At 41.7% G+C, this 27,540-nt stretch overlaps 1 protein-coding gene across 2 annotated transcripts in view; it reads right to left on the reverse strand.

Moving 5' to 3' along the window:
• nlgn2b (neuroligin 2b) overlaps positions 1–24,559 on the reverse strand; it is a 32,788-nt gene extending 8,229 nt beyond the window's left edge. Inside the window, exons 1-3 of one of the 2 annotated variants that reach the window (XM_041953058.1) lie at positions 24,043–24,559; positions 16,211–16,264; positions 11,164–11,313 (exon numbers count right to left, since the gene is read on the reverse strand). In XM_041953058.1, coding sequence (XP_041808992.1) covers positions 11,164–11,313; positions 16,211–16,264; positions 24,043–24,559 — 721 coding nt within the window. The remainder of the gene's footprint in view (positions 1–11,163; positions 11,314–16,210; positions 16,265–24,042) is intronic. The other variant, XM_041953059.1, reaches the window with a different exon arrangement.
• Between the last annotated feature and the right edge of the window lie 2,981 nt (positions 24,560–27,540).

The raw sequence follows: 27,540 nt of genomic DNA on the forward strand, positions 1-27,540 counted from the left end.
AAGTAGATTAAGACAAACCTCTATCTGAATGTGTCTGTGCCTTTATCTGGATGTCCACCTAGGGATGAAAACACCTCGGAAGAATGTTTTCATGTCGGTCCACACATGCTGTGACCTGATTGTACTGAATAGACACTAAAGGCAGCCGTGTTTGCTTATAGTCTTTTACATTATGTCAGAATCACCACTAAATCATCTTTTTTATCTTGAGAGAACAAATTCACATTTTAGTAAGTCTGACAGTCGGACAAGACGCATCCACAAACAGTGACCCAGTCTGAAGAAAACAATTATCTTTCTTCATACCTGATGATTATGAGATAATGATCCTCAGCAATCCACTGCTTGATTAAATTGTGATCTATAGATAATAGGATTATAGCATTTATTGGAAACCGCAGCTGCTCTCAGCTTCCATAGTGCAGCATTTAGTATTGGATGGGTTATTAAAGATATCACCTTGGAAGGATTACTCCTGGTAATCAAGATATAGTTTGCATGTTAATGTGTAATTGTATTATCCTTAGATCACCCAAGCAATTGACTGGCTCTTAGCCTGACGTGACTCTGACCTGGTAATGTATCAGTGCTGACCTGTGCCGCTTATCAAAACCATAGGCGTGTGTCTGCGCCGTGGCTGCCCGGCCGAGTGCTGAGCTGCCTGCCACAGTTGCCTGGCAACTGTCCAGATCTTCAGGCAAAATGATATGGACAGACACTCGCAAAAGCACTTGCATACACACAATCGAGCAATTCCACATTCAAGTACACAAGCAGCTGCATGCGTGCGCACATGAGCACAAAAACAAAGTTGATGCAGACACGCAGTCGAGGGTGTGAACTAGCATGCTAGCTTAAGTTAGCGCCTCCTGTCACTCTCTTTGCAAGGACAACATGAAGAGAGGAAATTTGGTTTATCTTCCACCACTGAAGTTAAGTCAAACAAGTTTCCTCCTCTCTTTCTCTTTCAGTAAGTTTCTTTCTGATCCCCCCCATCTGCTGAGTTGGGCTTCCTACTGACTTTAGCGCTGAGAGCAGCAGTTTATGAGGCTGAACTCATGCATATTCAACACTTGCTTTAGGTAACGGCCAAGGAACTGTGGGGAGAGTCATCAACCTCCAAGTAAAGATACAGGCTGAAGACAGTGAAACGAATGGACGACAGAAAATTGAGGAGCAGTGAGCAGACGATGGAGGGAAAATCTACAACAGAAATATTTACAGTATATTGTATCACGCAGTGTCCTATAAAAGTGTTGCTTCCGCTCATCCCTGTCATTCTTATAAAAATCCTTAAAAACTGTCTTTTAATGAAATCATGACAGTATAACGCACACTACCACTGAATGCAAAAACACTCAGTGTTTCTGTACTCTGATGAGATGAGTCATGGCAAAAGCCATTAGCCCTTCCTGATAGTGTATTGTGTCTCCAACAGGAAGATGTAATATAGAGAAACAGACATGTATCAGGAGTATTTTTTTTTTTGAGAAAAGACAGGCACATTATCCAAAAAAGGGGCAGCAGCTTCACATCAAGACAATGTTTTCAGTGTTTTGTGCAGCACGACTTTATTCAGTACATCCACTGACTGTTGTCAACCATCTCTGTGAAAGTCTGGACCGTTCACAAATTCACAGTCCAGAACTGAGGTGCAGTCAGTCATCTGACCGTTTGGAACATGCATCTGCAGAACAATTTTTAGGACTGAACAGAAGGACTGCAGTGGGTCACTGATCACATTTTTGTGAACAGAGAAGAAGGAATAAGAGGAGTGTGTGTGTGTGTGTGTGTGTGTACCTGTATTACTCATGTTGTGGGGACACACATCTGTTTACACATTGTGGGGACTCGTCTTCCTTATGGGGACATAACACAAGTCCTCATGAAGTGAATAATTCAATTTTAGGGTGAAGACTCTGTTGAAGTTAGGTTTATGTTAAGGTTAGGGGAAGGCTTTGGGCTAGGGGGGTGGGGGGGGTTGTTGGAGAGGAGAGAGCTGAATATTGCCCAAAGCTCCTGTCAGATCCTAAATGACAGAGAGGTGAAAGGAATGTATTGAAGGACATATTATATAATTTCACCGTGACGTCAAAGAGGGGATGATGAGAGATGTCAAAAATCAGAGGGAAGATTTTGTCTTTTTATAAACACAGAAAAGGTGATTGAAGAGAGGAAACAAAGCAATGTTTCTGTATGTATGAGTCACTAAATTAATCAAGGAAAAGTAGAGACGCTATTATAAAAAAGGGAAAAAAAACAGATGGTGAACGTCTCCTGCACACTGAAGACTAAAGAATGTGTTTTGATGATTGGAATAGAGTGGATTTCATCATTCAACTTGAGGATGAACTGCTGTTTATGAATGTAACTGTGGATGAATATGACCTTTCCCTGTGCTGTTTGCAGTACGTACTGATAATTCCACATCTAATTCTATTTTTGAAAGTACTTGTGTCAATAAAAGCACTGACTCTGACGTACGAGTTAATGAATCCTATTACGGGCATTGTCACAGAATGTGCAGTGTAATGTCACATTCTCACCAGACTCATGCAAACCAGCTGCAGTTTCAATTCAAATGAGATTATATATAAAGAGCTTGAGAGTAAAAGTCAAAAGCGTTGCTAGCACCCCCAAGAGGCTGTTTTTTCTTTTTTTCCCATAACATATAAAACAGCTATATGATGATTTCCATCCTTTGATCCAGAGATCTGCTGCCGTATTCACCTCTTGCACATTGGATTATCAACATTGTTACACAAATCTGTTAAGTCTCCTTGTTGGCAAAAGAAGTTCAATCTGAAGACCTGCTGGCAGGTCCATTTCAATTGTGTCACTTTGTATGTCAAGTATACCCAGAAATGAAATTATATTATAATTGCACTTCCTCCTGCTGAACTAATGTCATTTCAGTACACCGCCCATAGGCTCCCAGTGTCACTGTATTTATTACCTTACTTATCTCACTCAATTTTTACTCTCAAAGGCCCATTCAAATGGTACCAAGCTGTGCTATAAAACTAGGCTGTCATGCAAATTTGAAAAGCAATGCTTCAAACTTCACACTGACACAAAGACGTTTCAAAGCTTTTCAAAGAAAGTTTCAGTTCAGAAACAACTGATTGCTGATGAGAATCACAGACAACGGGAATTAAAAACTGAGTGAAGTGAATTAAATCATAAAACAGAGCCTTGTTTACAGACAGAACCTCTAATCGCATGCCAATGATGGACATAAAGCTGCTTTAATCATTGATATAGACTAGATTAATCATATTTGGCCTTACATGTGTACATTCAACTTATCATGTGATAGCTAATGTGCCATAACTCTGAGCAAAGTATGATGTAATTGTATGTTTTTTACAGTAGATTAATGGCACATTTATTTTAGTGTTATACCGTGTCCCTGTTTTCTGGCTACACCGTCAGTTACTGGGGAGGCACATTGAGGACTTTCCAGTGTGTAGCCTCCATGGATGCTGGCATAGTATTTGAGTAGATCATCTGGTTACAGTTTTTCTCCTTCAGAAATATTCTGGTCAACTAGGTTTGTTACATAGAAATGCAGAGGTAGAAAGTCAGATCTTTGTCTTCAGCAGTAGAGGATACCAAATAATGCCTTGAAGGTGGTTGGAAATCTTTGAAAAGCAAAGCCATTAACCAAGAAATCGGGGGTTTCCAATGCCAAATTTGCTGTTAGCAGCTCCTGTTTGCAATGTATCCATGGATGTTTAGACAACTATGGATTACTTTGATACTCAAGAAAATCTGTAATGAATCTCAGGCAAGTTCTGGAGTTCTAAAGAGAATCTTTTTCTATTATTTCTAAGAGGATTTATGGAGGTTTATTTGCAACAGACATTGGGTAATGACTTACATGAAAGTGTAAGTCACTCTAAAAACATGTGCATCGTGTGTTAAGATTTGGCTTTTGGTTAAGAAGCACTGAAGGAGTACAGTTTGAAAACCTGTGATATAAATCAACAGAAGTCGTCATGAAGGACGGAACTATTCGGTGGTGTGGAGAGTGCAGTTGATATCTAAGGTACTCTGGAGACCTCACCATTTTTAATTTGATTTTGACACTTTGATGTGGAGTGTAAGATGTTGAGCATCGACTACGATTACTGCATTAATCATCTTCCTTGTATTTGACTGGTCCAGCTGTGCAACTGGCTGCCAGCCTGGGAGGCAGATCGCTGTCAGTTTTGGTCAATACACCTATAAGTCATCAGTGCTCAATGTGAACTTAGCCTATATGATGGATGCAACTTGGTGACACTTTTATTTCTATCAAGAACCTGAAGCTTCCAACACACAATTTTACCATCACATTCATCACACTCCCTCATCACCCTCTACACAATCACACTTGCAATGAGGCCCAGATTGCAGATTAAGTATTGAGCAAATTGTTGCTATTTCAGCAAAGGGAATAAGTCATTTCTAATGTTTAAATTGAATTTATTGATCCAAAGTCTTGGTTTGCACACTAACCGAGTCACAATCAGAATGACACGCAAGCAAAATGATTAGGTTTTTTCTGTAGGCAAAATGTGGGGACAGAAGTGTTAATGATTGCTTGCAGAGTGGGAAGATTGTGGCTCTGTGCAGGGAGTGGGAGGTGTGTTTCATTTGTATTTAGGGACAGCTCAGTTGTGAGAAGGTAGCAGGCTGAAATTAAATGACAGCAGAATCTGTCCTGGCTAAAAATACTGTTTATGTCATATTTAAAGGGATGTTTTTGAGAGCAATGGGCAGCACAGTTTGAACTGATGCCCAAGGCTTACTGAGCTAAGTAGTATTTGTGGAGGCACTGATACTGTTTGACTTGACTTATGCCAAAAAATACACTCATGTGAATGGCCTTGTAAAATTTTATTTACTAAGCAACGTATAAAATGGTATTCACTCATGTGTCATGACAGGGTGCGTTAGCACATTATTTTTGAAACAGCATTTTTAATTGATTGATCTGTATTGGACAACTGGAGAAAATACAACAAGCTGAAGTGAATACAATAAAGTGAAGACAATAAAAAAAATACATATAAGTATTAAATTACATTGAATTTCATAAGGTTTACAACAAATGTAAGACGATAACAGATGAGAGGTACCACGCAGAGGCATGCACTGTAGTCCTCTACAAAAGTGTGCAATGACCTGTACTCTTACATCAGTTAGATGTCAGATCAGATCAGTTAGTTATATCAGTAATATTATCATATTATTAGGTGTTATTAGGCTTTACATGTTGACTAGTTGATGGCTAGCTATAGATTGGAGAAAAACTACAGTTCGCTATGCCGCTCAAAGGCTACAGGCAGCCACCGGCAACTTTTAAGGTGGAATGTTTTCTTATAAGTTACTCAATACATGAGTTCCTTAAATGCCAACTTTGACCATTCCATTTGTTTTATTGGTGCTCTTGCATAACATAAGCTTTAGTGATGATTCAAGTGCTTAAAAAAAATGATAGGAATTTTAACCAGATCATGCAAACTGCAAATTTTCTATTTCCTCATTTGGAGAACAAAAGTGGCCAAGCATCGTTCCAGTGGGCTCCGGCCCACTCCACCCGTGGTAGTGATGACCACGCAGTGAGTTATCCTAGACTCTGCAGAGCTCTGGAGAGCTCATTGGTCTGGTTGTCCAGCCTGCAACTTTAATGTTCTGCTTCAGTCTTACGGTTGTCATCAACCGTGTTTCCAGGTGCAGCAGGCAGATGCTTTCGATGAAAAAGGTTTGATAAATTCCCTCTACTCCTTCTGTCCAGCACCAAATGGCAGACAAACAGAGTGACGACTAGCTGGGGAACATGGTGGAGCATTTAGCAGCTAGAGAGCCAGTTATTTTTTACAGCAGTTGGTGGAGATCAAACCAGAGCTAAGACTTAATATTAGACAAACATTTGTAGGATGGATGATAACACGACTCAAATGCTAATGTTGCTTTGTGTCTGCAGGACATGTAAATAAGCAATGCCCTGCTAACAGGTTAACCACAAAAGAAAAGCCTCTCTGTCTTGTGAATGCTAATGCTGCTTGGTGAAGAAATGCTCTTCCAAATGAATGTTAATGTTGCTCAGTGTCTGCTGGATGTGTAAGCGAGCAGCTGTTTGCTAACACATTCACCACAAAAACAATATCAGGTGACAGGAAGTCAGTGCTACTGCTTTTTGCACTTTGCTCAAAATCGTCCAAAAAAAATGTAATTAATAGAACACAAATCAAATAGAGCCCCAGTATTGATCTAGTTGGGTGTTAGCACATACAAAACTTGACTTATTTTCAGAACGCTGCAAACAGCAACAACAAAATAAGTTTGCTTTGAACTTATCAAACGCCTGTTTTTATCTTTCTGAGCCAACTGAGTAACTGAGTTATGTTAAGTCACACAGTATCATCCAGCACAATTGTAAATATAAAAAGTACATTTTGGCAGGATGATAACCAAACAACTGTTAAATTCACAAGTCCTTTGATTCCATATGAAGCTCTGTTTATCAAATGTGGTGGTGTTCACTACCAAAGAGGTTGCTCTTACTTTAAAGTAGAAAGCTGGAATTGGGTAGAAAGCGCAGGGAAACGTTTCCAGAAGAAGCGTTTCATCTCTCTTCCTGAGGTGAAAAATGTTCTCGCTCTCAGAGCCCACGATGGTGGGCCTTTCCCCAGAGTTCATTAATTAGTTAATTAGTTAATTAGTCTGAACAGATGGCTATGTAACACAAATCAGAAGGCACTCTGGGCCTGAAGCAGGAGGAAGGTAGGAGAAGGTGAGCCGAGCAGCAATCTGGAATCTCGACTGTCACCAAACCTCTGAACCAGGCTGTGTGCAGCAGACATTTTCTTCTCATTCACCCATTTTACTCCACAACGGCAGGGCATATTATGAATGCATCTGAAAAATCCAGAAAGTATATCGCTCGCTGGAAAATTACATGTGTATGTGTCGCACTAGAGTGAAAACGTAAGACGTTAAACCATATGGCTTAACGCAAGGGCGCCGTGGTCACTGTGCAGGAGCGTTTATTCGAATACTTTGCATCACTGCAGATTTAAAAAAGCATTTCTGACGGTTTATTTTTAGACTGTTCCCATCTCCCCCCTTCTGTTTCCTTTTCCCTCACTGCCTCTCTATGATTCTCCCTCGCTCATCTGTCTCTATTCCCAGCTCTCTCTTCTTCCCTTATTCCTGACTCCCTATCGCTCTCTTAAAGGCGCAGGCAATGTATGAGACGAGGCTGGCATGTGCAAGCTCCTGTGTGTGTAAGTACAGGATAATACTAAAGATTAGAACACAAAACGAGTAAAAATATGGTATGCCTGTGTTTCTCACTTTGACTCAAATTCAGTGTCAGAGAGGAGCGCTATTAAAAATTCAGATGGATGGTGCATTATTCATTTATATATTTTACGCACAGCACGCAACCAACTAGCGCACTCATACACTCACACACAGCCACATGCACAAGAAGATCTCGGTGTGCACACGGCTAAACATACATGCTTATGCTACACAACCATACAAACACACATAAGGATTATCGCCTTAGTACAGTAACCCATTTAAAGCATATCTGAGAGAGGGAGAGAGAGAGAGAGAGCACATTCGCCCACATACCAAAATTTTCAACAATGTTCAAGGAATCGAGGACACTGCGTCATCCCTCATAATCACTCAGCAGGATCGCTCTCCACCTCTGTGTGCATGTATGTTTGAGGTTCGGTGCAATAAATATACTGTGCAATGCACGAGTGCACTTCAAGCATCTCCCCACTGGAATCACGGCAACGTCAATGTAAGACGGCCGGGTTACGGTTCGGAAACAAGCAAACAAAGATACCACTGAAAAGCGTTTTGATCAGCGTGTAATTTAACACTACATTCAGCACAACTGATTTCAAACTGTGAGCCGAAGCTCACGCTCAGTTTCTTAACGGTCACGATTTGTCTGCCAGCTGTGAAAAAGACCACATAACGAGCTGAAATGGAGCAGCGTGAAGCTGCAGGTCCAGGTCCTCATTTCACTAACTCTCAGTTTGTCCTTGTCCCTGTGCCTCTCCATTGGCACTGTCAATAACGGTCTGGATCATGTTACCCTCTGTTAATACTCACTGCAACTCTTGGACGCCATCCTAAACTACTCCCATTTCTCTGTTTATCATTATTCTGATATGTTGAAACAGGCGTGATGCAATAAACAAGATCTGATTACCCAACCTGGCAACCACAATGACAGTCACAGATAGTCTGTGTGCAAACACCTCCAAAAGATGATGGCGAATGTAAATACTTGACTCCACTGATATCCAGCAGCACAAGGGCTGGGTACACACACACACACACACACAGACACATACAAACACACACAGCTCCGCTCACACTCATAGGCCAAGCAAGCACAGCAAATCTCCAACAGAATGGACAAATAGAATACCCCTTAATCCAAAAATACACTGAAAGCGACAGACACACATTTCAATTCTGTTTTCAATGGCTGAGTGTACACCAAATCCACTAAGTGGTCAGTGGTCACTTTGAAGTATAGTGAGTCAGATCCTGGTCGTTTTTTCTGCAGAACTGCATATTAGTACAAAAAGTAATTAATACAATTTTAAAAAATTCATGTTAAGCTAACACAGCCAATATACCTGTTTGTGCTTTAATTCAAATTCAAGAAATAACTAAATAAACAGATAAAAGTCTAAGCAACTTTGGTAACAGAAATGAGAACTCACTAGACCTCACTGTGCATGACACCAAGACTATAAAAACACTTCAGAAGTTTATTCTACACAAATTTGTTTCTTGGTCCCAGACCAGTGATACAAACTAATGTAATACAACCTGCAGCTGTGGCCTAGAGTTTGGAGAAGCGGCTTGTGATTGGAAGGTCGCACACAGACTATCCCTTCTCCCCTCCATTAGCCGGCTGATGTGCCCTTGAGCAAGGCACTTAACCCCCCATAGGCGCCTGTGTGGTTCACTGCATGTTGCATGTGTGTGTTTCAAAAACAGTGATGGGTGAAATGCAGAGAAGAATTTCCCAGTTTGGGATCAATAAAGTGAACTAACTATCAGGTATGCAGAAGACGACCTCTAACCGACGTGAACTTTGTTGGGACATCCCAGGTTCATGTGGGGTTTGTTGCATTAAAGTACAGGTTGACGTTTGGTTATTTTCAAATGCGACGTTTCTCTCTTTACTCTCTGACTGTGCCAACAGTCCAATCCAGCATCTATACTATGTCTCCTGTGGGAGAGAGAGTGTAGCCACTGTGTTGCATTAGCCTTGCGAACTAATGGTCAGCAATGGATGAAAAAAAATACATGATGATGGTTCAGGTCCTAAATTTTGCAGCTCTAACCCACTCCTTCCTCCGCAGACCTCAAGAATCTGTGAAAAATCTATGACGTTCTCTGTGACGCCACAGCCCAAACTACAAGGCAACGTCAGATTCATGAGAGTCACATTATGTAACTACAGTTCTATGAATTCTGAATCACTGTCAGGTGAAATATCTTGGCATCAAAACAGCTGAAAATGGCTGAACTGGTGAAGAGAGTCTGGGGAAAGATAGAAAGACACAGGAGCAGTGATCTGACAGAGATGTCAGGGGGTGGGAGGGTCAGTGGCTGCAGGGTCTGGGTTTCAGTGCATTTTTTGGATTGTGTGAAGCAGGTGAGTTCAAGTGAAAACAGGGTGTTGAGTTGTTTTTAAAGGCTGAGCATAAAAATATTTTTTATTTTTTTCATTTTATGAACTTTCTTTCTACTCTTAAAAGGTGTTTCCCCAATGAATGGTAACCCAAGACGCTCTTAGAAATGATGGTACCTCCTGCACGCTCCTGAACTCAAGACAACACACTTCACCAAAGTTTTTATTGTTTTTGTTCATTTTGAAATCTATAATTTTATCCTGACCCCTGATGACGACTAATGATGTTTACATGAGAACATAAAAATAACCGAATTTTGTGGAACATGGAAGATTTGATTTGAGCAACTGATCTCCCTCGTTTTGTCTTCTATATTAATCTCTTCTAGCTGACATGTCACGTTCCTCTTTCTAGTTTCCATAACTTATCTTCCCTCTCTTTATTTAGAATGCGTTGTTTGCCACATGCTTATAAACAGTAGCTCTAATACACAATAGATGACAGGGACATGAATGAAACTTATGGGAACATCACTGCTTGATTGTAGCTTTAATTAGTGCTTGACAGCATCTTCATACCAAACCACGGCACCAAAAGAAAGACTGAAACATTCCTAAACATTTATGCTTCCTGATTTATGTATTTTTAACATACAGCACAGTACATTACTCTAAAGTGTATTTAGAATACTCTTCAGCACCGCAGCCTGCTGATGTTAAAAGCTAATAAGGGCATGCCATGCACCCACTCTTCATTGCTGCTTTGGAAACCAGGTGTAAAAATTTAAGAGCATCTGTAGAAACCTCATAGAAAACGCTCTTCTGCACTACTACTGCAGTTAGATTGATGAGCAACCAGGGCTTCGGTTGGGGTCTCAGTTTTAGGTCTGCTCAGGATGTGTACACACTGACAGCTACAATATATGCTTTTTTCACCATTGTATTGCCACACCATATGCTGTAGACAAGAGAATAGAAAAGAAAAAAAGAAGAAAAGCATGCATGCTGCCTGCACTTTCTCTTACATGTTCTCTCTGCTGTAGCAGGTCAATGCTGCTGTAATGAGTGGCTGCTTTATGTAAATAACTCAAATATCTTAACAGTATATGCCATTACAGGTATGAAATGACAGTCATATGCCTGTGACACTATCTCAGACTAAAAGAATATAAGACCAACTTGGACTACAGGAGCCTGCAGAAGGAGGGGTTTTAATTTTCATTCTTGGGCATTCTGTGCTCATAGTGATTTATGATTTGATGGGGACATAAATCATAACACCTTAGAAATGGCTATTTTTCAGACAGTGCTATTTTTCTTCATATGTGCATTCTACCACCATTTCTACATCACACATTTTGATAGACATTGACTCTCTGACACACACGGACTGGTCAAGGTGAGAAGGCACATGGCAAACAAAGTCTGCAAACATTTACTCCAAATGCAACCGTGCCTGACAACGCCGGCCAGATGTGCCACGCCAAACTTACCGAGCACACCGAGCCGATAGTTCATGGTGACCACGATGACATTTCCATAGGCGGCAAGGACGCTGCCGTCAAACATGTTCCCTGAGCCCTCCATGTAGGAGCCTCCGTGGATGAACAGCATCACCGGCTTCTTGCGACGATCCCGAATATCTGTACAACACAGACAAACAATGCTGTCATGCGCATTCTTTCTTTGGTTAATTATATAATAAGCTCTCTCCTCTTTCCTACTGAGCTTCAGTGTGCACCGGCAACAGGTAGTCTACCAAGTTTAAACCTACAGCTCTAGATATGTATAGCTGCAGCAGTCGTTTAAGTAAAAATATTCACATGCAGCTTGTTCTAACCTCCTACAGCCATGGATTCATTAGGAAAAAGTAGATAAAGATACTAAGTATGAAACATTTTCAGTGGGTTGCCTTTAACTTGGCAGCAAGTGTTTCATGTCTGCCCCACTGGGCTTATCCTCTATATTTTATTCTATGACGTCTGTTTCCCCTGTCCTGTGTAGCGATGGTACCTTCCTAAACTGCTATTCCCCTCCATGTGTGGAGCAAATGGTGCAGCCAGTTCTGATGCCCTCTCTGTTATTGGTGTCTCTGTGCCCATCAGTGTGTTGCTATGGTTCCCCCCCATCACCACCACCAACACCACCTCCGCCTCATGAAAATCCCCTCTTGCAGCGTCTGTGGTACGGTCTGAGTGTCTGAGCGTGGATGAGGCTGAGAGAGCTGCCAGTGCAGCCCATTTAGGCTCAGCGTCTGCACTGTGCAGGGCCTGTGGATAATTTGTATGAAAGCCAGATCAAGTGGAAACATAAATAACAGCCACAGCATCTGTTTACCCTGATGAGCTTCAGCACTCAGAGATGGGGTAGACAGAGAGACAGGAGGAGAGAGAGAGAGGGTGATAAAGGGGGGTAAGACGGAGCGAGGAAGGAGATGAAAATAGGGCAGTGTGGGAGAACTGACGGGGGTAGAGACATGGATGGGAGGTTCAAACCAAAAAAACATGATAGCAAGGATGAAAAAACGTGAAATGTTACAAAGCAAGTCATACATAGCGAGCTACGCTAATGAACACTAAAATTCACACAGGATTCACACCGTATTCATACAGACACAAACACATTCGCGCACGCACGCACACACACACACACACAAACTCTTGCATAGGCAGCTGCGATGTTGAGTCGCTATGGTAACTGCTTCTCGCTAATAGAACTGCACCAGCCATTCCACTGCACCGACTCACTGAATGCCTGTTGCCTTGGTAACAAATTCTACTCACGTATTTGCACACCCGCCTGCATCACCACCTGAATCTCAGGTTACACATGCACTTGGGTGCGTCACTCACAGTCACACACACACACACACACACACACACAAACACGCCAACACACACAGGTGAACATGGAAAAACAGCACATGTGGCTTCACACATACATATGACACAAGCAGACTGGCTAAAAATAAAATATTTCAGTCGTACACTCCGACGCGCTGCTCTTTTTCATCTCTTCTCTGGTGTATTCTGAACCTCTGTTGATTTCCCAGAGGATATGTAAACAAGTTCAATTATCCCGGCATTACCAGGACAGTATAGAGGAGTGACATATCAGCAGGCAGTCACCAGCCCCACTCACAGCAACCATAAATACCATAAATTCAGTCCTAAGAGATAAGGGATGTAGGCAGTGGCTCCCGTTTCAAATCTGTACTTTTTAACTTTTTAAGTACTATTTTACTGCTGTGTTTACAGAGATTATTGATGTAAACATACGTGATGCAAATGCACCTGTAAAGCAGCCAAACAACATCAAACAGAACAGCACCAACTGAGCATTGCACTTCTATAAAAATGTCAGAGTCGTGATGGACAAGGAAAAAAATCGATGCAGCAGAATCAGAGATAAGATCTTTTTTTCTCATCAAATTGTTTATTTGTATCACTATCATCCCTCTGCTTGTCAAAGCCTGGCCTTCTTTACCTCCAATGCAACTTGACTGCCGCCAATTGGGTTTGAGTATGGGGTGTGTTATGCTCCACGGGCAAGCAGAGGTGAGGAGCGGGCTACAGAGGTCTGATGAGCTCACGTCCTTCTAACTCCTCACCCCGAGATCTTTTTCATTTTCAGCCCCAACTGACGCGATCTCACGTGACATCACTTGAGGCAGTTTATCAGAATTCATGCAACTCCCTCTGGAGCCACAGAGGGTGGAGGCTTTTCTTGCGTGTGGTTGTACTTCCCCTCTAATTTCAGCAGTCGTTCAGTGTTTAGTGTCCTGCTGATACTTTGGTAGGTTTTGCTTTTCTTTGTAAGCTGTAAAGCATTTTGGATCAATTGTATTGTGTATGTTACATAAATAAAGTAGTGAGAGGAGAGTTTTCTTTGAGGTGGGGGGTGATTCTTTTCTTTACATTTGGATCATGGATTGTGCCTTTCATAGTGAGGCCCCTTTTCAAGCTAGCCTCTGCTCCACTAGCCTTGACCTGAAATGCATTTTTCCACTGAGGCTTTCTTCCACTGTTTTTTCTACAAGGCTGAAACATGACTGCGTTTTTGTCCGAGTTAAGTGGATATCTGTTGCTGTGTAAAATTTGAGCAGCTTGCAATTTTAACTGAGATAGATCTACCAATTATTTTAGCATTTACCAACGCCAGCTCTGCTGTGGTTTTCATAGTGCACCGATGCATTTAAGCTGTTTTACATCTGAGAGTGCAAAGTCCATAAAGTACTAATACAGTGTTACAGGATATCAAGGTCATTACGGCATGGAGTGTATAACTATGAAACTAAACTCAAACTGTGATCTCTGACTCCAAAACTGACACACTTTCAGTTTTTGTACACTGTCACACTGTGAATAAAAGTGAGTGAAAAGATTTTTTTTGTCCAATAATTCACCTCAGAAAAATGAAGTTATAACTGAAATATTTGCTAAGCCCAATAAAGGGTGTAAGGAAATAAAAATCTGTTAATTTCGTAATAAGATAAAAAGCTCATGCATACCTACAATGCCTTAATGAAAGGTGGATAGGAAAAGGTCCAAGTGGCGTAAAAGAAGAAAACTTTTGCAGTCTATCTCATGACTTTTAGTTGGGTAACATTTCTAGGGCATTAGACTTTAATCAGGTGAGCTTAAAAGCTAAATTTATCTATTTTATATTGTATAAAATCTGGACACATGGTGTAGGTAATTTGGTGGGAATACAGGCATTTGTCTGACAAGGTGGCCTCTGGTGATAATAACAAACCTGAAAAAATCACACCATTTGCATGAAATAAACAAAAACAAGCTGAAAACAGAGTGGATGTGTGTTGAAGGGAGACAAATGGTGCTATGATTGGAAGGGGCTCAGCATAAACAGAGGGGTGATTAGGGGTGCAGGGTCGCGGGGTGAAAGTGTTTCACTCAGCCCAAAATCCAAGACCTATATGGCCAACAAGGAGCTCACTGTCTCTCCTGCCGGCCTCCAAAACACAGGCACATTATTCACTTCTCCCTTTTCAACCTAACCTGATACTATCCTCCTCAATATCCAACCCCCCTTACATCTATTCTCAATGTAATGTCTTACCTCCCAAAAGAAACTGCCTACTTTCTACTTTTCCATTATTCTGGTTCTTTCTCATTCATTCTCTCATGGAAATCTCAATTGATTTGGGTGGAAAACTTTTAGCCTGACTCAGCACCTGAATATTGTTTGCGCCCAAACCCGTGCCCAGGCAATGCAGTTTCTTCTAAATAACTTTCAAAAAAACAAGATGCTAATAATAGTATTTTCCAACAATGTTTGGGAACCTGTGTCCAATCCACACCTGAGCAATTAAGTGAGGAATTCAGCCCTACCCGAGCCCTCCCGATCCTGTCAAGATCCATCAGAGGTCGGCATAAATGTCAAGCTCTACCAGTCTCCTGCTCATCCACCCTCTCAATCTCTCTTTCTCTACATCTCTCTCACTTTCAAAGCTCTATAAATGTCATTTCATCATGCACTTGTCTTCATTATGACTATTTTTTCCCTTCTCTCCCACTCGTTGCCCTCCCCTGTGCACTCGCAGTGCTCAGTTTTTCCTTTTCTTTCATCTCTATTCTATCATTCTGCTCCTCTCCTAGGCAATCCTGCATGAATCCTTCCTTCTGTTTTCACCGTTAAGAAACCACACAATTGGATTAGCTACATCTGTCTCTTTTTAAACCATAGCAATTAGAGATGCAAGGGAGAGAGAATTCAATACCCAAATAGCACAGAGCCCAAATACAAAAAAACCCCACACACACTGGCACAAATTGGAGCACATGCACTCAGGCGTAGACTTGCACATGCACCGTGCTCGAGCAGACGCACATGCTCAAATGGAAATGTAATGCACTCTGTGTGTGCGTAATGCTATGTAATATACAGTACGTCTGGGCACATGTACAGAAACAGATGCACACACTGTTTGCATAGACTCTGGCTGCATCAGTGAAGAGTAATGAGAGCATCTCCATTTGACTGCAGTGAACTTGAAAATGTATAGCAGTAGCAGAAATGTGCAGAAATCCTCCAGTTTTGAAAATGAAGAATTGCAGAAGGCCCAATAACATTATGGAGGACAATAATTTAGCAGACCATTTCATAAGGACTTTAGTACAAGAATAAAAGCGCAGGTGAAAAAGGAGTGAATATTGATTTTCAGTGATGCATCACACAGGATAGTCAGAACATCAGCGTGTGGTTGATCAACCACATAGCAACCGAGAGTGGAAAGTAAATTAGCTCCCCGTGCAAATACCCAAAGAGCGGCACTTGTAATGGAGGGGAATGAAGAACAACTATTTTTGTATGGAGCTCTTTATGTAGTTTGGCTAAAAGCATGCCTGTGAGAAGAAATGACAGATTTGTGTGGTAATAAAAGCAGTTAACAATGGACAATGTAATGTGCTCATAGAGTGATGAGTCTAAGATGATTATTAATACAGATACAAACACAACATTCCCCACAGAGTTGAAAAATGGAGCACGAGGAGGGAAAAAAACATGCAATTAAAATACCTTCATCCCTTGGTCTGTTCATTGTGGACTCATCGTGTTTTTTTGTGAGCGGACCTGAGGTTCAGAAAAACACGGGGCAGGGGGGTAGAGACAAAAGACAAAATTCAAAAAGATTGCATTTGTAAAAAAACAAAAGATTAAAAGAGAAAAATAGCAAAAGATGAGACATTGTGCTCTATCGTGTTTCAGTGACTGTACAACAAAACGTTTACAAGGATTACACACTGTTTTCTGAAAAGATAACCCCACACTCATCTGTTTTAACTGCTTAGGATCTAGTCACGGACCGCCTCGCAAATGACCCCAGGGGCCACTTCTCCTCGACCCTTCTCCCAATCAGTCCTGACACACTGCTGCTTTGTAAAGAAAAATCAATGAGCAGAATCAAGCCATCACTCTTTTCGGTCAGAAAAAGCAAAGGAATGCCAAGATACAGCTCAGGACAGTGGTGCAGTCCTAAGGCGAAAGTCCTGGCACGATCCAGAGAGACCAGACTGTCAAAACACAACAGTGAACACACACACACACACACGGGCAGACACAGATACTCATCCTACATGTGACCACGTACGCACATTGTGCACAGAGAAATGCCGGCATACAGCCTGAAATGTGAGTCTTTCCTACCAAATAAGCAAAGAGGAAGCTGTTTTTGATATTTACATCACCCGCGAAGGCTTGTGACAGGATTCCCCTCACCAAGGTCAAAGAGGAGCCCCGCATTAAGCTTTAATGGTCACGCCAGTTAAACGCTTCATAGGGCACAGCCAATAACAAACATTTATCACGGTGACCAACCAACGCCCTGGCACGTCAACCTCTGTAAGTCTTAACTGATAAGGATCCCATTAATTTGTTTTTTCTTGGTTTCTGTTGGTGGGGCTTTCCATCAGCCGACAATTACAGCTGTGTTCTGTGTCGTTCTCAGTCACTGTCTACATACGGACATCTTAGAGAGAGCCATTAAAACACACTCACGTTCACACACACACACACACGCAGCCCCGCACACATTAAACGTCCACACGCTACGCAATGCATGCTAACAGTGCCCTTATCATCTGTTGCTGTCCTCCTCGTACCCACCCGGCAGCACATTCCCTCCTCCCATCCTCCGGTGGGGAGGCGTTGCAGCCATTCATTTTAAAGAATATTCTACGTTGAGATGCCAAGTGGCTTAGCACTCTGTCAGTGTGCTGCTGACATGTCTGTTTTTATCATTGTGCTGAAAACCTCACAGTAGGGTGGCAGTATATCCATATATATATATATATATATATATATATATATATATATATATACACATACTGTATATACACTGCATATGCACAAAGGAGACACCACATCACTGCACTCCACCATTACAATGCTGCATTTTCACCCATTTCTCTGTATAAATGGTTTCCTGATATAAAATATTTATCTTCCGTCTAAATGGAAAAGGATCAATGCTGAATGGATTTGCTGCATCCTCGGAGTACCACCATGCAGGCGCCTGATCCAGAGAGTACTTCCTGTCGATGGTACAGTAGTTGGTCCTAGACTACGGAGCAAACAGGTAGATAGACCGGTAATGGATAAAAAGGCACATTAGTCCACCATCTTATCAGCACTTCCCCACTATTTAGCGCCACTCTAAAACCACACCTCACCGCTTAATGGAGACTCTAATTTCATTCGTTTTCTAATGCCTAATAAAGAGCTAACCTATACAAGAGGATAAGTGCCACTCAAACAGTCACACTTCGTAATAGACCATCAGATTTCACCTAAACAGAAGTTTCTGTTCTGATTACTATAAAACTATAAAACGCAACCATATAACTATGTCAGAAAAAAGTGCAAAGGCACATCAAATTTTCTGAGAGAGCCCATGGTGAAGCGTTGTTTTGTCAGAACGGTCCAACAAGAGTCTACAGCCACGTTAGCAACTCTGTGAGGTTGTACTTAGGCACAGCAGTGCTTTGAGCCAAATGCTAACACCAGCAGGCTAATGTGCGCGCAATGACAATGTTAAGATGCTGATGTTCAGCAGGTAGGATGTTTCACAGTACAGCACAGCACAGCAGCGGCTGGTGGGAACGTCACTAGTTTTGCACGCTCTTGAGTAACCACTGGCATTCCAATAGCCACAGGTATTCAATTTACAACAACATAAATCTGTGTGAAGCAAAGCTTCCCATCTGAGATTTGAGCTTGATGTCTTAAACAATTCATAGATTATCACGTTTTTTTTTTTCAGTTATATTTCCACTGACTGACAGCACTAGTTGTTAGTATACCGTGGCTAACTTCGTACTGGCACAGGAAAGACAGCGTTGCTACATGCTAATGTGGTTGCTATTTGAGTGTATATGAATAATAGAGAAAGACAGGATGATAAATACAAACCCAATTTACCAAATAAAGATTTGCATTGAAATAAAAGCTTGTGGCAGGATGACTGCCACGAGCAGATTTGAAAAAATACTACAATACATTAGGCAAAAAGTAGGATGTAGCCAAAGGGAAACGCGCACACACACACTTTTCGGGTCAAAAAACATCTTTCCCATCTGCCTCAGTAGAGAAGCCTGCCAGTAGGTTGACTGTCACATGATGTAATGGGCCACTGGTCACTGAAATGCACTGGCCTATGCAGGAGAATTTAGCTTGGATTGTCCCAGTACTGTTTGACCTAATGCAGCTCCATCGCTCAGTCAACAGCGTTTCTGTTCGGTTCAGTGAGCTAGTGGCCAGAGCGCAAGCTGTCTCCCGTCCCTCTCCATTTCCTCAGTGCAGTAAACGAGATGAAGCTGCAGTATGTCATGTCTATGGTGGCCTGTCTGCTTGACAAGGTGTCAGACACAGCTTTGGTTCATCCCCCTGCATCCAGGCAGCAGCTTCCAGCACATGCAGTCCTATCCCTCTGCTCTCTGACTCTTCTACTGTGCCTCCAGCCTCTAGCTCCATCCTCGCCTCCACTGTCCTGCCTCCTGAAATATGGTTTTTAATAAAGAGCACGGTAAATGGCTGCTCTAGCGGCAATAAAAATGAAGGATCTCAGGCCCTTGGCTGAGGGGTGTCTTGAGGAAATAGGAATGCAGTGAGACAGTGCTATTGCCTGGAAGCCTGGCCACACAGGACAGTAGAAGGAGGCAGGGAGTAAGAGAGAGACAGAGGGACAGTCTAAAAATCATTGTTCAATTCGCAAGAACATTTGTGTTATTTACATTACTCAAAAACTTATTTGAGTTGAAGAAGCAGCAGGCTACATAGTGGCCTGGTGGGGAAGGGCACAAAACTAATTTGCATTCAGAACAGTGACCCCTTCTACCGCCATCTGCATAAAGATGGAGGAGAGAGGAGAAGAGGCAGGGATGATTTGAGAGAGGAGAAAGCAGGAGGGGTGAGCAGATGCAGAAAGAAAAGAGAGCTGTGAATTTTCTTCTGTCCAAAGAATAATGCAGTCAACATGTTCAGTGAGAGTATTTGTAGGTCTGAAACAGATATATCAGATAGGGCCATGACTTAAGGTAAAACGGGAGGATAATACATAACGTTGTACTCTGGAGATTAAATGTGTCAAAATCAAGTTGTGCAGGCCAGGTTTGGCACCAAAACATTTTGATCCAGGCTGCCGATGAGTCTGCGCTGCCAGTTCATTTTGGCCCACCTACATCCGCCATGAGTGGGAATGCAGCTGCTCGCTGCCAAACACAGCACAATACAGCACCGACATCCTTCCTTTAAACATGCTTGACCATCACTCACTGATACCAAGTTAGCAGGAAAGCCTACTAGCTGAGTCAAATCAAGTCAACTTTATTTATATAGCCCAGTATCACAAATCACAAATTTGCCTCAGGTGGCTTCATAATCTGTACAGCATAAGGCACCCTCTATCCTTAGACCCCGGATAAGGACACACAGCTACAACAGCAGCTCTCTGAGGCTCTACAAAGGCACAGCTTTGAGCTAAATACATCAGCATAAATAACATCAGCATGCTAATATACTGGCACTGACAATGCTGACATTCTGATGTTAAGCAGGTATATAATGTAAAGCATGTTCACCATCTTACTTCATCATTTTAGCATGCTGACAAATGCTGCTTAGCATGAAACACAAAGCACAGCTGAGGCTGATGGGAATGTCAGATCAACATTTGGTCAGAGACCGCCAAATCCATCCATCCAATAGTTGTTGAGAAATCTTACTCCAAAGCACAAATGCAACCTCACCGTGGCACAAGAGGAAAGCTCAAGTGATCGTCACAGTCAATATCCTCTGGGAACCATGAATGTCTGAACAGAATTTCATGGCAATCCATCCTACAGCAGTTGAGGCATTTCAGTAAAAGACAAAACCTGCTGGTGACGCTAGAGAAAAAGTCAGACGATCACCAAAGTCAGGGTGGTTTATCCTTTGGGGACCATGAATGTCTGAACAGATTTTATGTTCACCAGTTGTTGAGATATTTCAGTCTAGGCATTGCTATCCCCAGAGATGCGTCACCAGTGTGGCTAAAAACATAATGCACATATACTTCTACGAGCACAGACTGTCTGAGGAAATGACCAGTTGCATCTAGCTCCAAGAGGACTGTGCTGAGGCTTAAATTCAGTTGTGGTTCATATCGATGCTTAAAATATGACTAGAAATGAACAGAACACTGCCAATCACAGTCCTGATAGAGCAGACAAGTCAAGTTTTTGAGTGCTAAATCTTAATAAGCAATGCCACAGGAGTTTTTTTCCCCTACGAACACTGATGTTGTTGTTTATTTAGTTATGAAAATTTAATGTCACAGCAGAATACTTTAGTTTTCATTGGCTTTTAAAGCTCATACTTCTGACTGAATCACGAGTCTAACACCAGCCACTATTTGCAGGATTGTGACAGCAGTTAGGTGCAAACTGTGGTATGTTTGATTTCAGGGGCATTTCATTCTCCTTCAGGATCTACTTCTCTCTCACACACAAGGCAAAACATATCCCTCGGGACGGCATCAGCCTTGTGTAAGCAGTGACCCCTGACAATAAGTGACAGATTCTGACAAGCAAACAGGGCTACATGTAAAATCAGTCTCACTCATTTGCACACCTCCTCCCCTGGGAATAACACAGGACACTCTACATCATCCTCTCAGAGAGTCTGTGACATACATGCATGTACAATACAGCATAGTTATTCTAACTGCAGATTCCACTGATGTACGTCCACGTTGTTAAAATAATTGTTTTAAATCATTTTTTCAGTCCCTGCTTTTATACATACTGCATTACAGTAACACTTCATATTTTCCACTTGCAATCAATCTGCTTCCATTTGTTGGGTAATGATGATCATTTATCACAAAAATAAATCATCTGCAACACTAACACACTGTAAATAAGCGAGTTTCTGTTTTCAGCTTTAGTATTAAAATACAATAATGGCTTCATATATGAGCAGCTGTACTAACGCATAAACACGTGTTTTCTCTAGTACTCTGAGGCAACTCTCAGGTGAGCCCATTAATCATAGACTTTTAAACATTTTATCATTAGCCTTGCTTACAATCACCAGTAGCATATGCTTTGCCTCCAAAGTTACACTTTGATCCTCTGTTCTGTTCTTTTACCTGCCCATCTGCTTTCTCAAACGCTCTCCACTGGATCATTAATGCCAGAAGTACACCCAGATAGCCCATGAAGAGGTGGAGGTTTTGCCTTATAGTGATGTTCAGTTTTTGACTAATTTCACCCCATGAGGCCTGAACAAGGTTGTCTTTGGCATTGTATTTGATATATTTTCTTCTAACCTAGCTGCTACAATTTTATTCATATTCTAACCACAGTAACCACAGTGGCCTGGAAAAGGCCTCATTTAAGTCAAACCATGTAACCGGCATGTGCATCCCACCAACATGGTCACTGGCTTCAAACCAGATGCTAAAAATACCAAAAATACAGTTATAACACTTTGTGATTAGTTTGATACAAACCAACACACTACAAATGCAACCTTGGTAGGATAGTTAGTCGTTAGTGGCTAAAATCCTGTCATGAGCCGTAATATAGGAGTCTTCATTCATTCCATACAAGTTAGTCATTCAGCAAACTGAAATGATAAAAATGTGCATGTTAGTCCCTTACTTGCCCATGATTAAAAGTAAACCATGTCTTTTCATACACTCTCAAATGGTCACATGGCCATCAAGAGACACCAGCGTGCTAACCTGCTAGCACGTTCACTGCTGGCTGACCACTCCTGGCTGTATGAGCTCTTACAGTTTTATAGGACCACACACACAGCCTGTTGGTTTGATGATGCTGTTTATCAAATTTCAGTCATGCTGGGAACTGATTATTGAGAATGACGTTTAATCTCTTTTTTTTACTATTCGGCGGCATCCTCTTCATTATCTGACATATCTGTAGACATTTTGAGCATAGTTTGTGGAGGTCTGTACCAGGATGACAGAAGACATTGGAATATTTACATTGAAGGCATCCTTAACGTCAGCAATGGAGGGTGTTTAAGTTTAAGTCACTGGTTTATCAATCAAATTGAGGAAATAATCGTTTCCCTTTGCTGTAGACAGTTTCAACACATTTTCCAAGGGCAGTTATGTTATGAAAGTTTTCCCTGATGTTTAAGCCTTCGAACGATTGAAACAGACGAGCTGGGCTATTGCAAAGTTTGTTCTGCTTACTCGTTGACCTAATCAGTTAATTCATTGACAATTGCAGTTTCAGCGTGTTAGGGTTGGTAATGTTAGTTAGTTAGTGTAGGGGCTTTCGAGACAACACCGTCTATATGAAAACCAAGTAATGTGGTTACAGTAGACAGACAAAATTTCTAAACAAGAAATTAGTAGATTATGAGGAACAAGGTTGTCTTTGGTGATGTCCTTGGCACGGTATTGGCTGGATGTTCTTTTAACTTGCTACACCAACATTAGTTTCTCTGCCATTATCACAGCAGTACAGCATCCATGTCCATGAAACAAGTTATGTTGCTCATGCTAGCCAGTTACTGTCAGGCTTTCTAGACAATAATGACTGTGCAAAACAAAGCAATGTGATGAAGAAATTACTAGAATATCAGAAAAAATAGCTGTTTTCACAGCTTTTGGAAAACTTTCTCAATGAAGGGACTTGTGTGTGTGCGGGTGTGCATATAATTTAAGAAATGTTGCTCTTCTGCTGGTTGAAATAACAAAATGTTAATGGTGTCAGTGACTCACTGATTTATTACATCAGTGGTTCACTTTGTTCAGTCATGAGACTTATTTTGCATTGCTCATGCAAAAGGTCAATGCTAGCAAGTTAACACAATTAGCATTATGAAGATATAATGCTCATGCATGGTTTAAACAAATGAGTGTTAGTCAAGCTAAAAGGCAGCATGTCACAGTGTGGCTAACTGGGACAAAAAGCAGCCACTTAGTAGAGGACGTTCTGTATGAATTTTGAATATGTGATAAAAAGTTTGATTAATTAAATATGAGCAATAAAAGTTAAATGTATCTAATTACTTAGCAGAGTATTAGCACAATTAAGACTGCATATGTGACTCTGCTGCAGGAAGCGATTAGACTCAATAACCAATAACAATTGAGAATGGCATTAATACAAGCATAGAAGATTATAAAAGAACATATTCTATTCCAGGGAGGGCTGGGCACAAGTAGGAATTTTGAAAGTGATCAGAAAAGTACTAGCTGTTCTTACACAAAGAACCTGGGATTTCACTCTTATCCTGACCTTTTTCACACCCATTATAAACAACCGAACAGTTTAACAGGTCAAGACTAAGTTAATTTCCTCCTATATCCACTGTGAGAATATTGCCTCACTCACCATCTTCAGTGGGTACATAGATGTTCAGGTAAAGGCAGTCCTCACTCTGGTTCTGAACATAGGTCGCCGCGGCATCCAGGTTGTCTGTGAACCACACTGGTAGCATGATCTCAGGTAAAACCCCATGCACATTCTGGGGACACACTGGAGCAAACTGGGTGGCATTGCGAATCTCTTGCCAGGAGCCCGGAGCTTCTGGAGGCTGGAAGCGGCGCTCCCCGATAGGTGCGGTGGCATATGGTACCCCTAAGTACTGTTCCACAGGGCCCAAGATCTCATTGTTGAGCTCCCTCCTAATACCACGTATCTTTCCATAGCCTGTGGATACTATAGGGTGTTTCAGGTCAACCCGCTGACATGTAGAAAGGGTGAGGTGTAACACTAGTCCCAAGAGCCACAGCAGACAGTGATTAGCAACCTGCTGAGAAGTATAATGACGCTTTCCACCATAGCCTTGGTGGCTGGCAGCATTCAGAGGAAAAAACAACATGTCCAAAGTAAAAGCTCTTTTAGTCATATCACTAGGACTTCAGCTAGGTGTAGAGAGGGATCACAAACTCAGTGGGCTATGGGAAATAACAAAGGCAAAAAGAGGATTTGTGGACGAGGGCAAGTTAACAGTTTTCCTAGGGTGACATGGTGAGGCAGAGGGACAGGTAGCATTCTCAGGTAGACTCTGCGGTCTCATCCGCCTTCCTCTTTGGAGCTCCTGATGGGTCCAGAGCCGCAGTCAGGAAGCCAATTACACCTGCAAGACACAGACAGGTTTTAAATCAGTGTGTGTGAATAGGTTTGCTCTTTAAGTGCTGTCAGCCTGTTTGAAAAGGCAAAAGAGGACAACACGTGCAAGCTGATTTCACCTAGGATGAAGTGTCTGGAATAACGACACTTGACTGCAGATGACTCCTTCGTCGTACATTTATATTAACCCGAGGCTAAAGCCTGCTATTCTTTCAACCACACCAGACACCAAGTTTGAATAATCAATCCATGCAAAGCAATTCAAAACTTAATATGTGGACTGCAGTAAAATTGGCCCACATGGTTTAATTTACCTGAAATTAGTGAATCTTCTAATGACAGAATACTTGATGATTTAAAATATTTCAAAAAGTGACTGAAGCCTAATATGCACATGATGTAATGCATTCCTGCGTCGCAGCAGATGACGAAACAGCAATAAAGGACATAATCAGTGTTAGTGATGGGATACTGGATCATGTCTCCATCTTAATGAAGTTATTTATGTCCTAAAGTGTTCTGTATTATGTAGTTACACAATGTTTTCAGACAGACAGGTGACAAATAGGTGTGTGTGAGCTGCAGTGTTGTAAATATCTCACCAACTTCTGCAAACACTGCCAAATTTCCTGTGAGCTTGAAATCTGTATTCCTGCAAATTCCTACCCTATCTCTCCAGTCATAGGATAGGAGGATTATGTCTTTTTTTGCCATACTAGAGGCCTGGCTTTATGGAAGGCACCGTCGGTCTGTCAGTCTGTTGCTCCACCACCTTGGTCCCAACTGAAATGCCTAAGCAAGTGCAGGCACCACTTTGGTTTATGAGCAAACACCTGCAAAACTAATGACATTTCCCATCAGCCTCAGCTGTACTTTGCGGTTAGTGCTGACCAGCAAATTTTACCATGCAAACACGCTAATCTAAGATGGTGAACGAGGTGTACATTACACCTGCTAAACATCAGCATGTTAGCATTGTCACTGCGCGCATGCTCGCATGCTGATGTAAGCATTTAGCTCAAAGCACCACTGTGCCTAAGTACAACCTCACAGCCGCTAGTGTAGCTTATAGACTCTTAGTCGTGTCTTCTCACAGAGTCCAAGTCCTCTCTGAATTTCAATTAAAACTTTGTCACGCTATCTTCCAAATTTAATTGGTCTAATTACACATTTTCTGCTCGTCTTCGAGAGGTTACCAAGACTTAATTCTAACAGTTCATTTAAAATTTGTGCCATTTCACAGACCTCACTGCTGCTGATACAGTAGCAGAAATTGTGTCTAAAACAGGAGGGACAAATCTCCAGTGAACATGAAACCATCGGAAAACATGCTGTTGTTATGCTGCATTCCTCTTTGTTCCTCACAATGAACATTCACTGTGTCCACTGGTGTCTCTCCACATTACTCACTGGTTGCCACTGTTCATTTATGATTAACTAACAGCTACTGTACCATTGAGTCATGTGCATGTACTTTTTGTTTTATTTCTGTTTAATTTGTAATGCCATCTGACTACATTATCAATTTTGACACTCATCTTTAGTGACATTTGCAGGCTGCATGTTATCACCACTTTTTATGATCAGCGGCTTGCTGTTGGCCAGTCAAGGCTAAGCTCTTGGTCTTAGATTCAGATTGGGTCGCGTGCATTTCACAACTCGAATGTCTCTTGGATTCAGCTTTCGTCACATCTCACGTCCTTGCCCAGTATGCAAATAACCACGGACGTCACATTTGCCAAAGCGACTTGTGTGACGCCTCCCCAGTGTATTGCGGGTGCAAACACACAGCTGCATCTAGAGTTGTAAACTTGTCATCACATCACCATGGGGCACACTGGGGTGCAAGACGTGGAAAGAGCCAAAGGTGACATTTGAATCTGCCTCATGTCTCCAACGAGGAAGAACTTGAATTTGGTAATACAAGCTTACAATGAGCATGTGAAGGCAGGATGAAGGATCTACGACTATTCAGCCTGGTTGCAAAAATTTAATTTGTAATCCAAAGGGAAATTTTTTCAATGACCATGGTGTAATGTGGCCCCTACTTCCTATTTCCATCTTGCAGATAATTACAATATTTTGAAGTGTAAAAGAACACTTGTCTTGTAATCAACTTGAATCCACAGAGAGCACAAAACAAATAAAGGCATGTTCGCACATCATTCTGAGGAATGAACAAGCAAACCCCCACTGGCCCTGCACCCCTTTCAGCCATCCACACTGTGTCAGAGTTAGCCTTTCCCTCTCAACTCAGTTCAGTTGGTTCTTGCTTCCACATCATTACAGATGAATGGGCAGTGCTTATCACACTCTGGCTTTGGGAGACGGAGCCGTTTAGGTGTGATAAAGGCTTTATGTGGCGCTAACTGTTGGTTGAATGCAGGCTCATCCCTCCACCCTCAGCCCTGCAATATCTACACTCCACTGCTAACCAGCAGACACTAGGGATGACAGTAAAATATAGCAGAAAGATGGCATGCAACATTACAGGATGTTAAAAGTTAGTGATGTGAGTGGCTCCTTAAGGACAAAATAGGAATAAGTTGTCTGGAAAAATATTCAGTTCATTAAAGCCCTATGAGTGACTCCAGCTTATGACAACCCTACTCTTTCCGAGGAGGAGGTAAGAAGTGTCAGGACACCCTGAATTTTCATCAAAAAACTTAGTGTGCACACATAGTCAAGCTGAAAATCCAACTTAGAAAAAAGATTAATGTGAATTATACACAGTACATGACTCTACACGCTGTTGTA

Source organism: Chelmon rostratus, chromosome 14, assembly GCF_017976325.1.
Source record: "Chelmon rostratus isolate fCheRos1 chromosome 14, fCheRos1.pri, whole genome shotgun sequence".
Classification (NCBI taxonomy): Eukaryota; Metazoa; Chordata; class Actinopteri; order Chaetodontiformes; family Chaetodontidae; genus Chelmon; species Chelmon rostratus.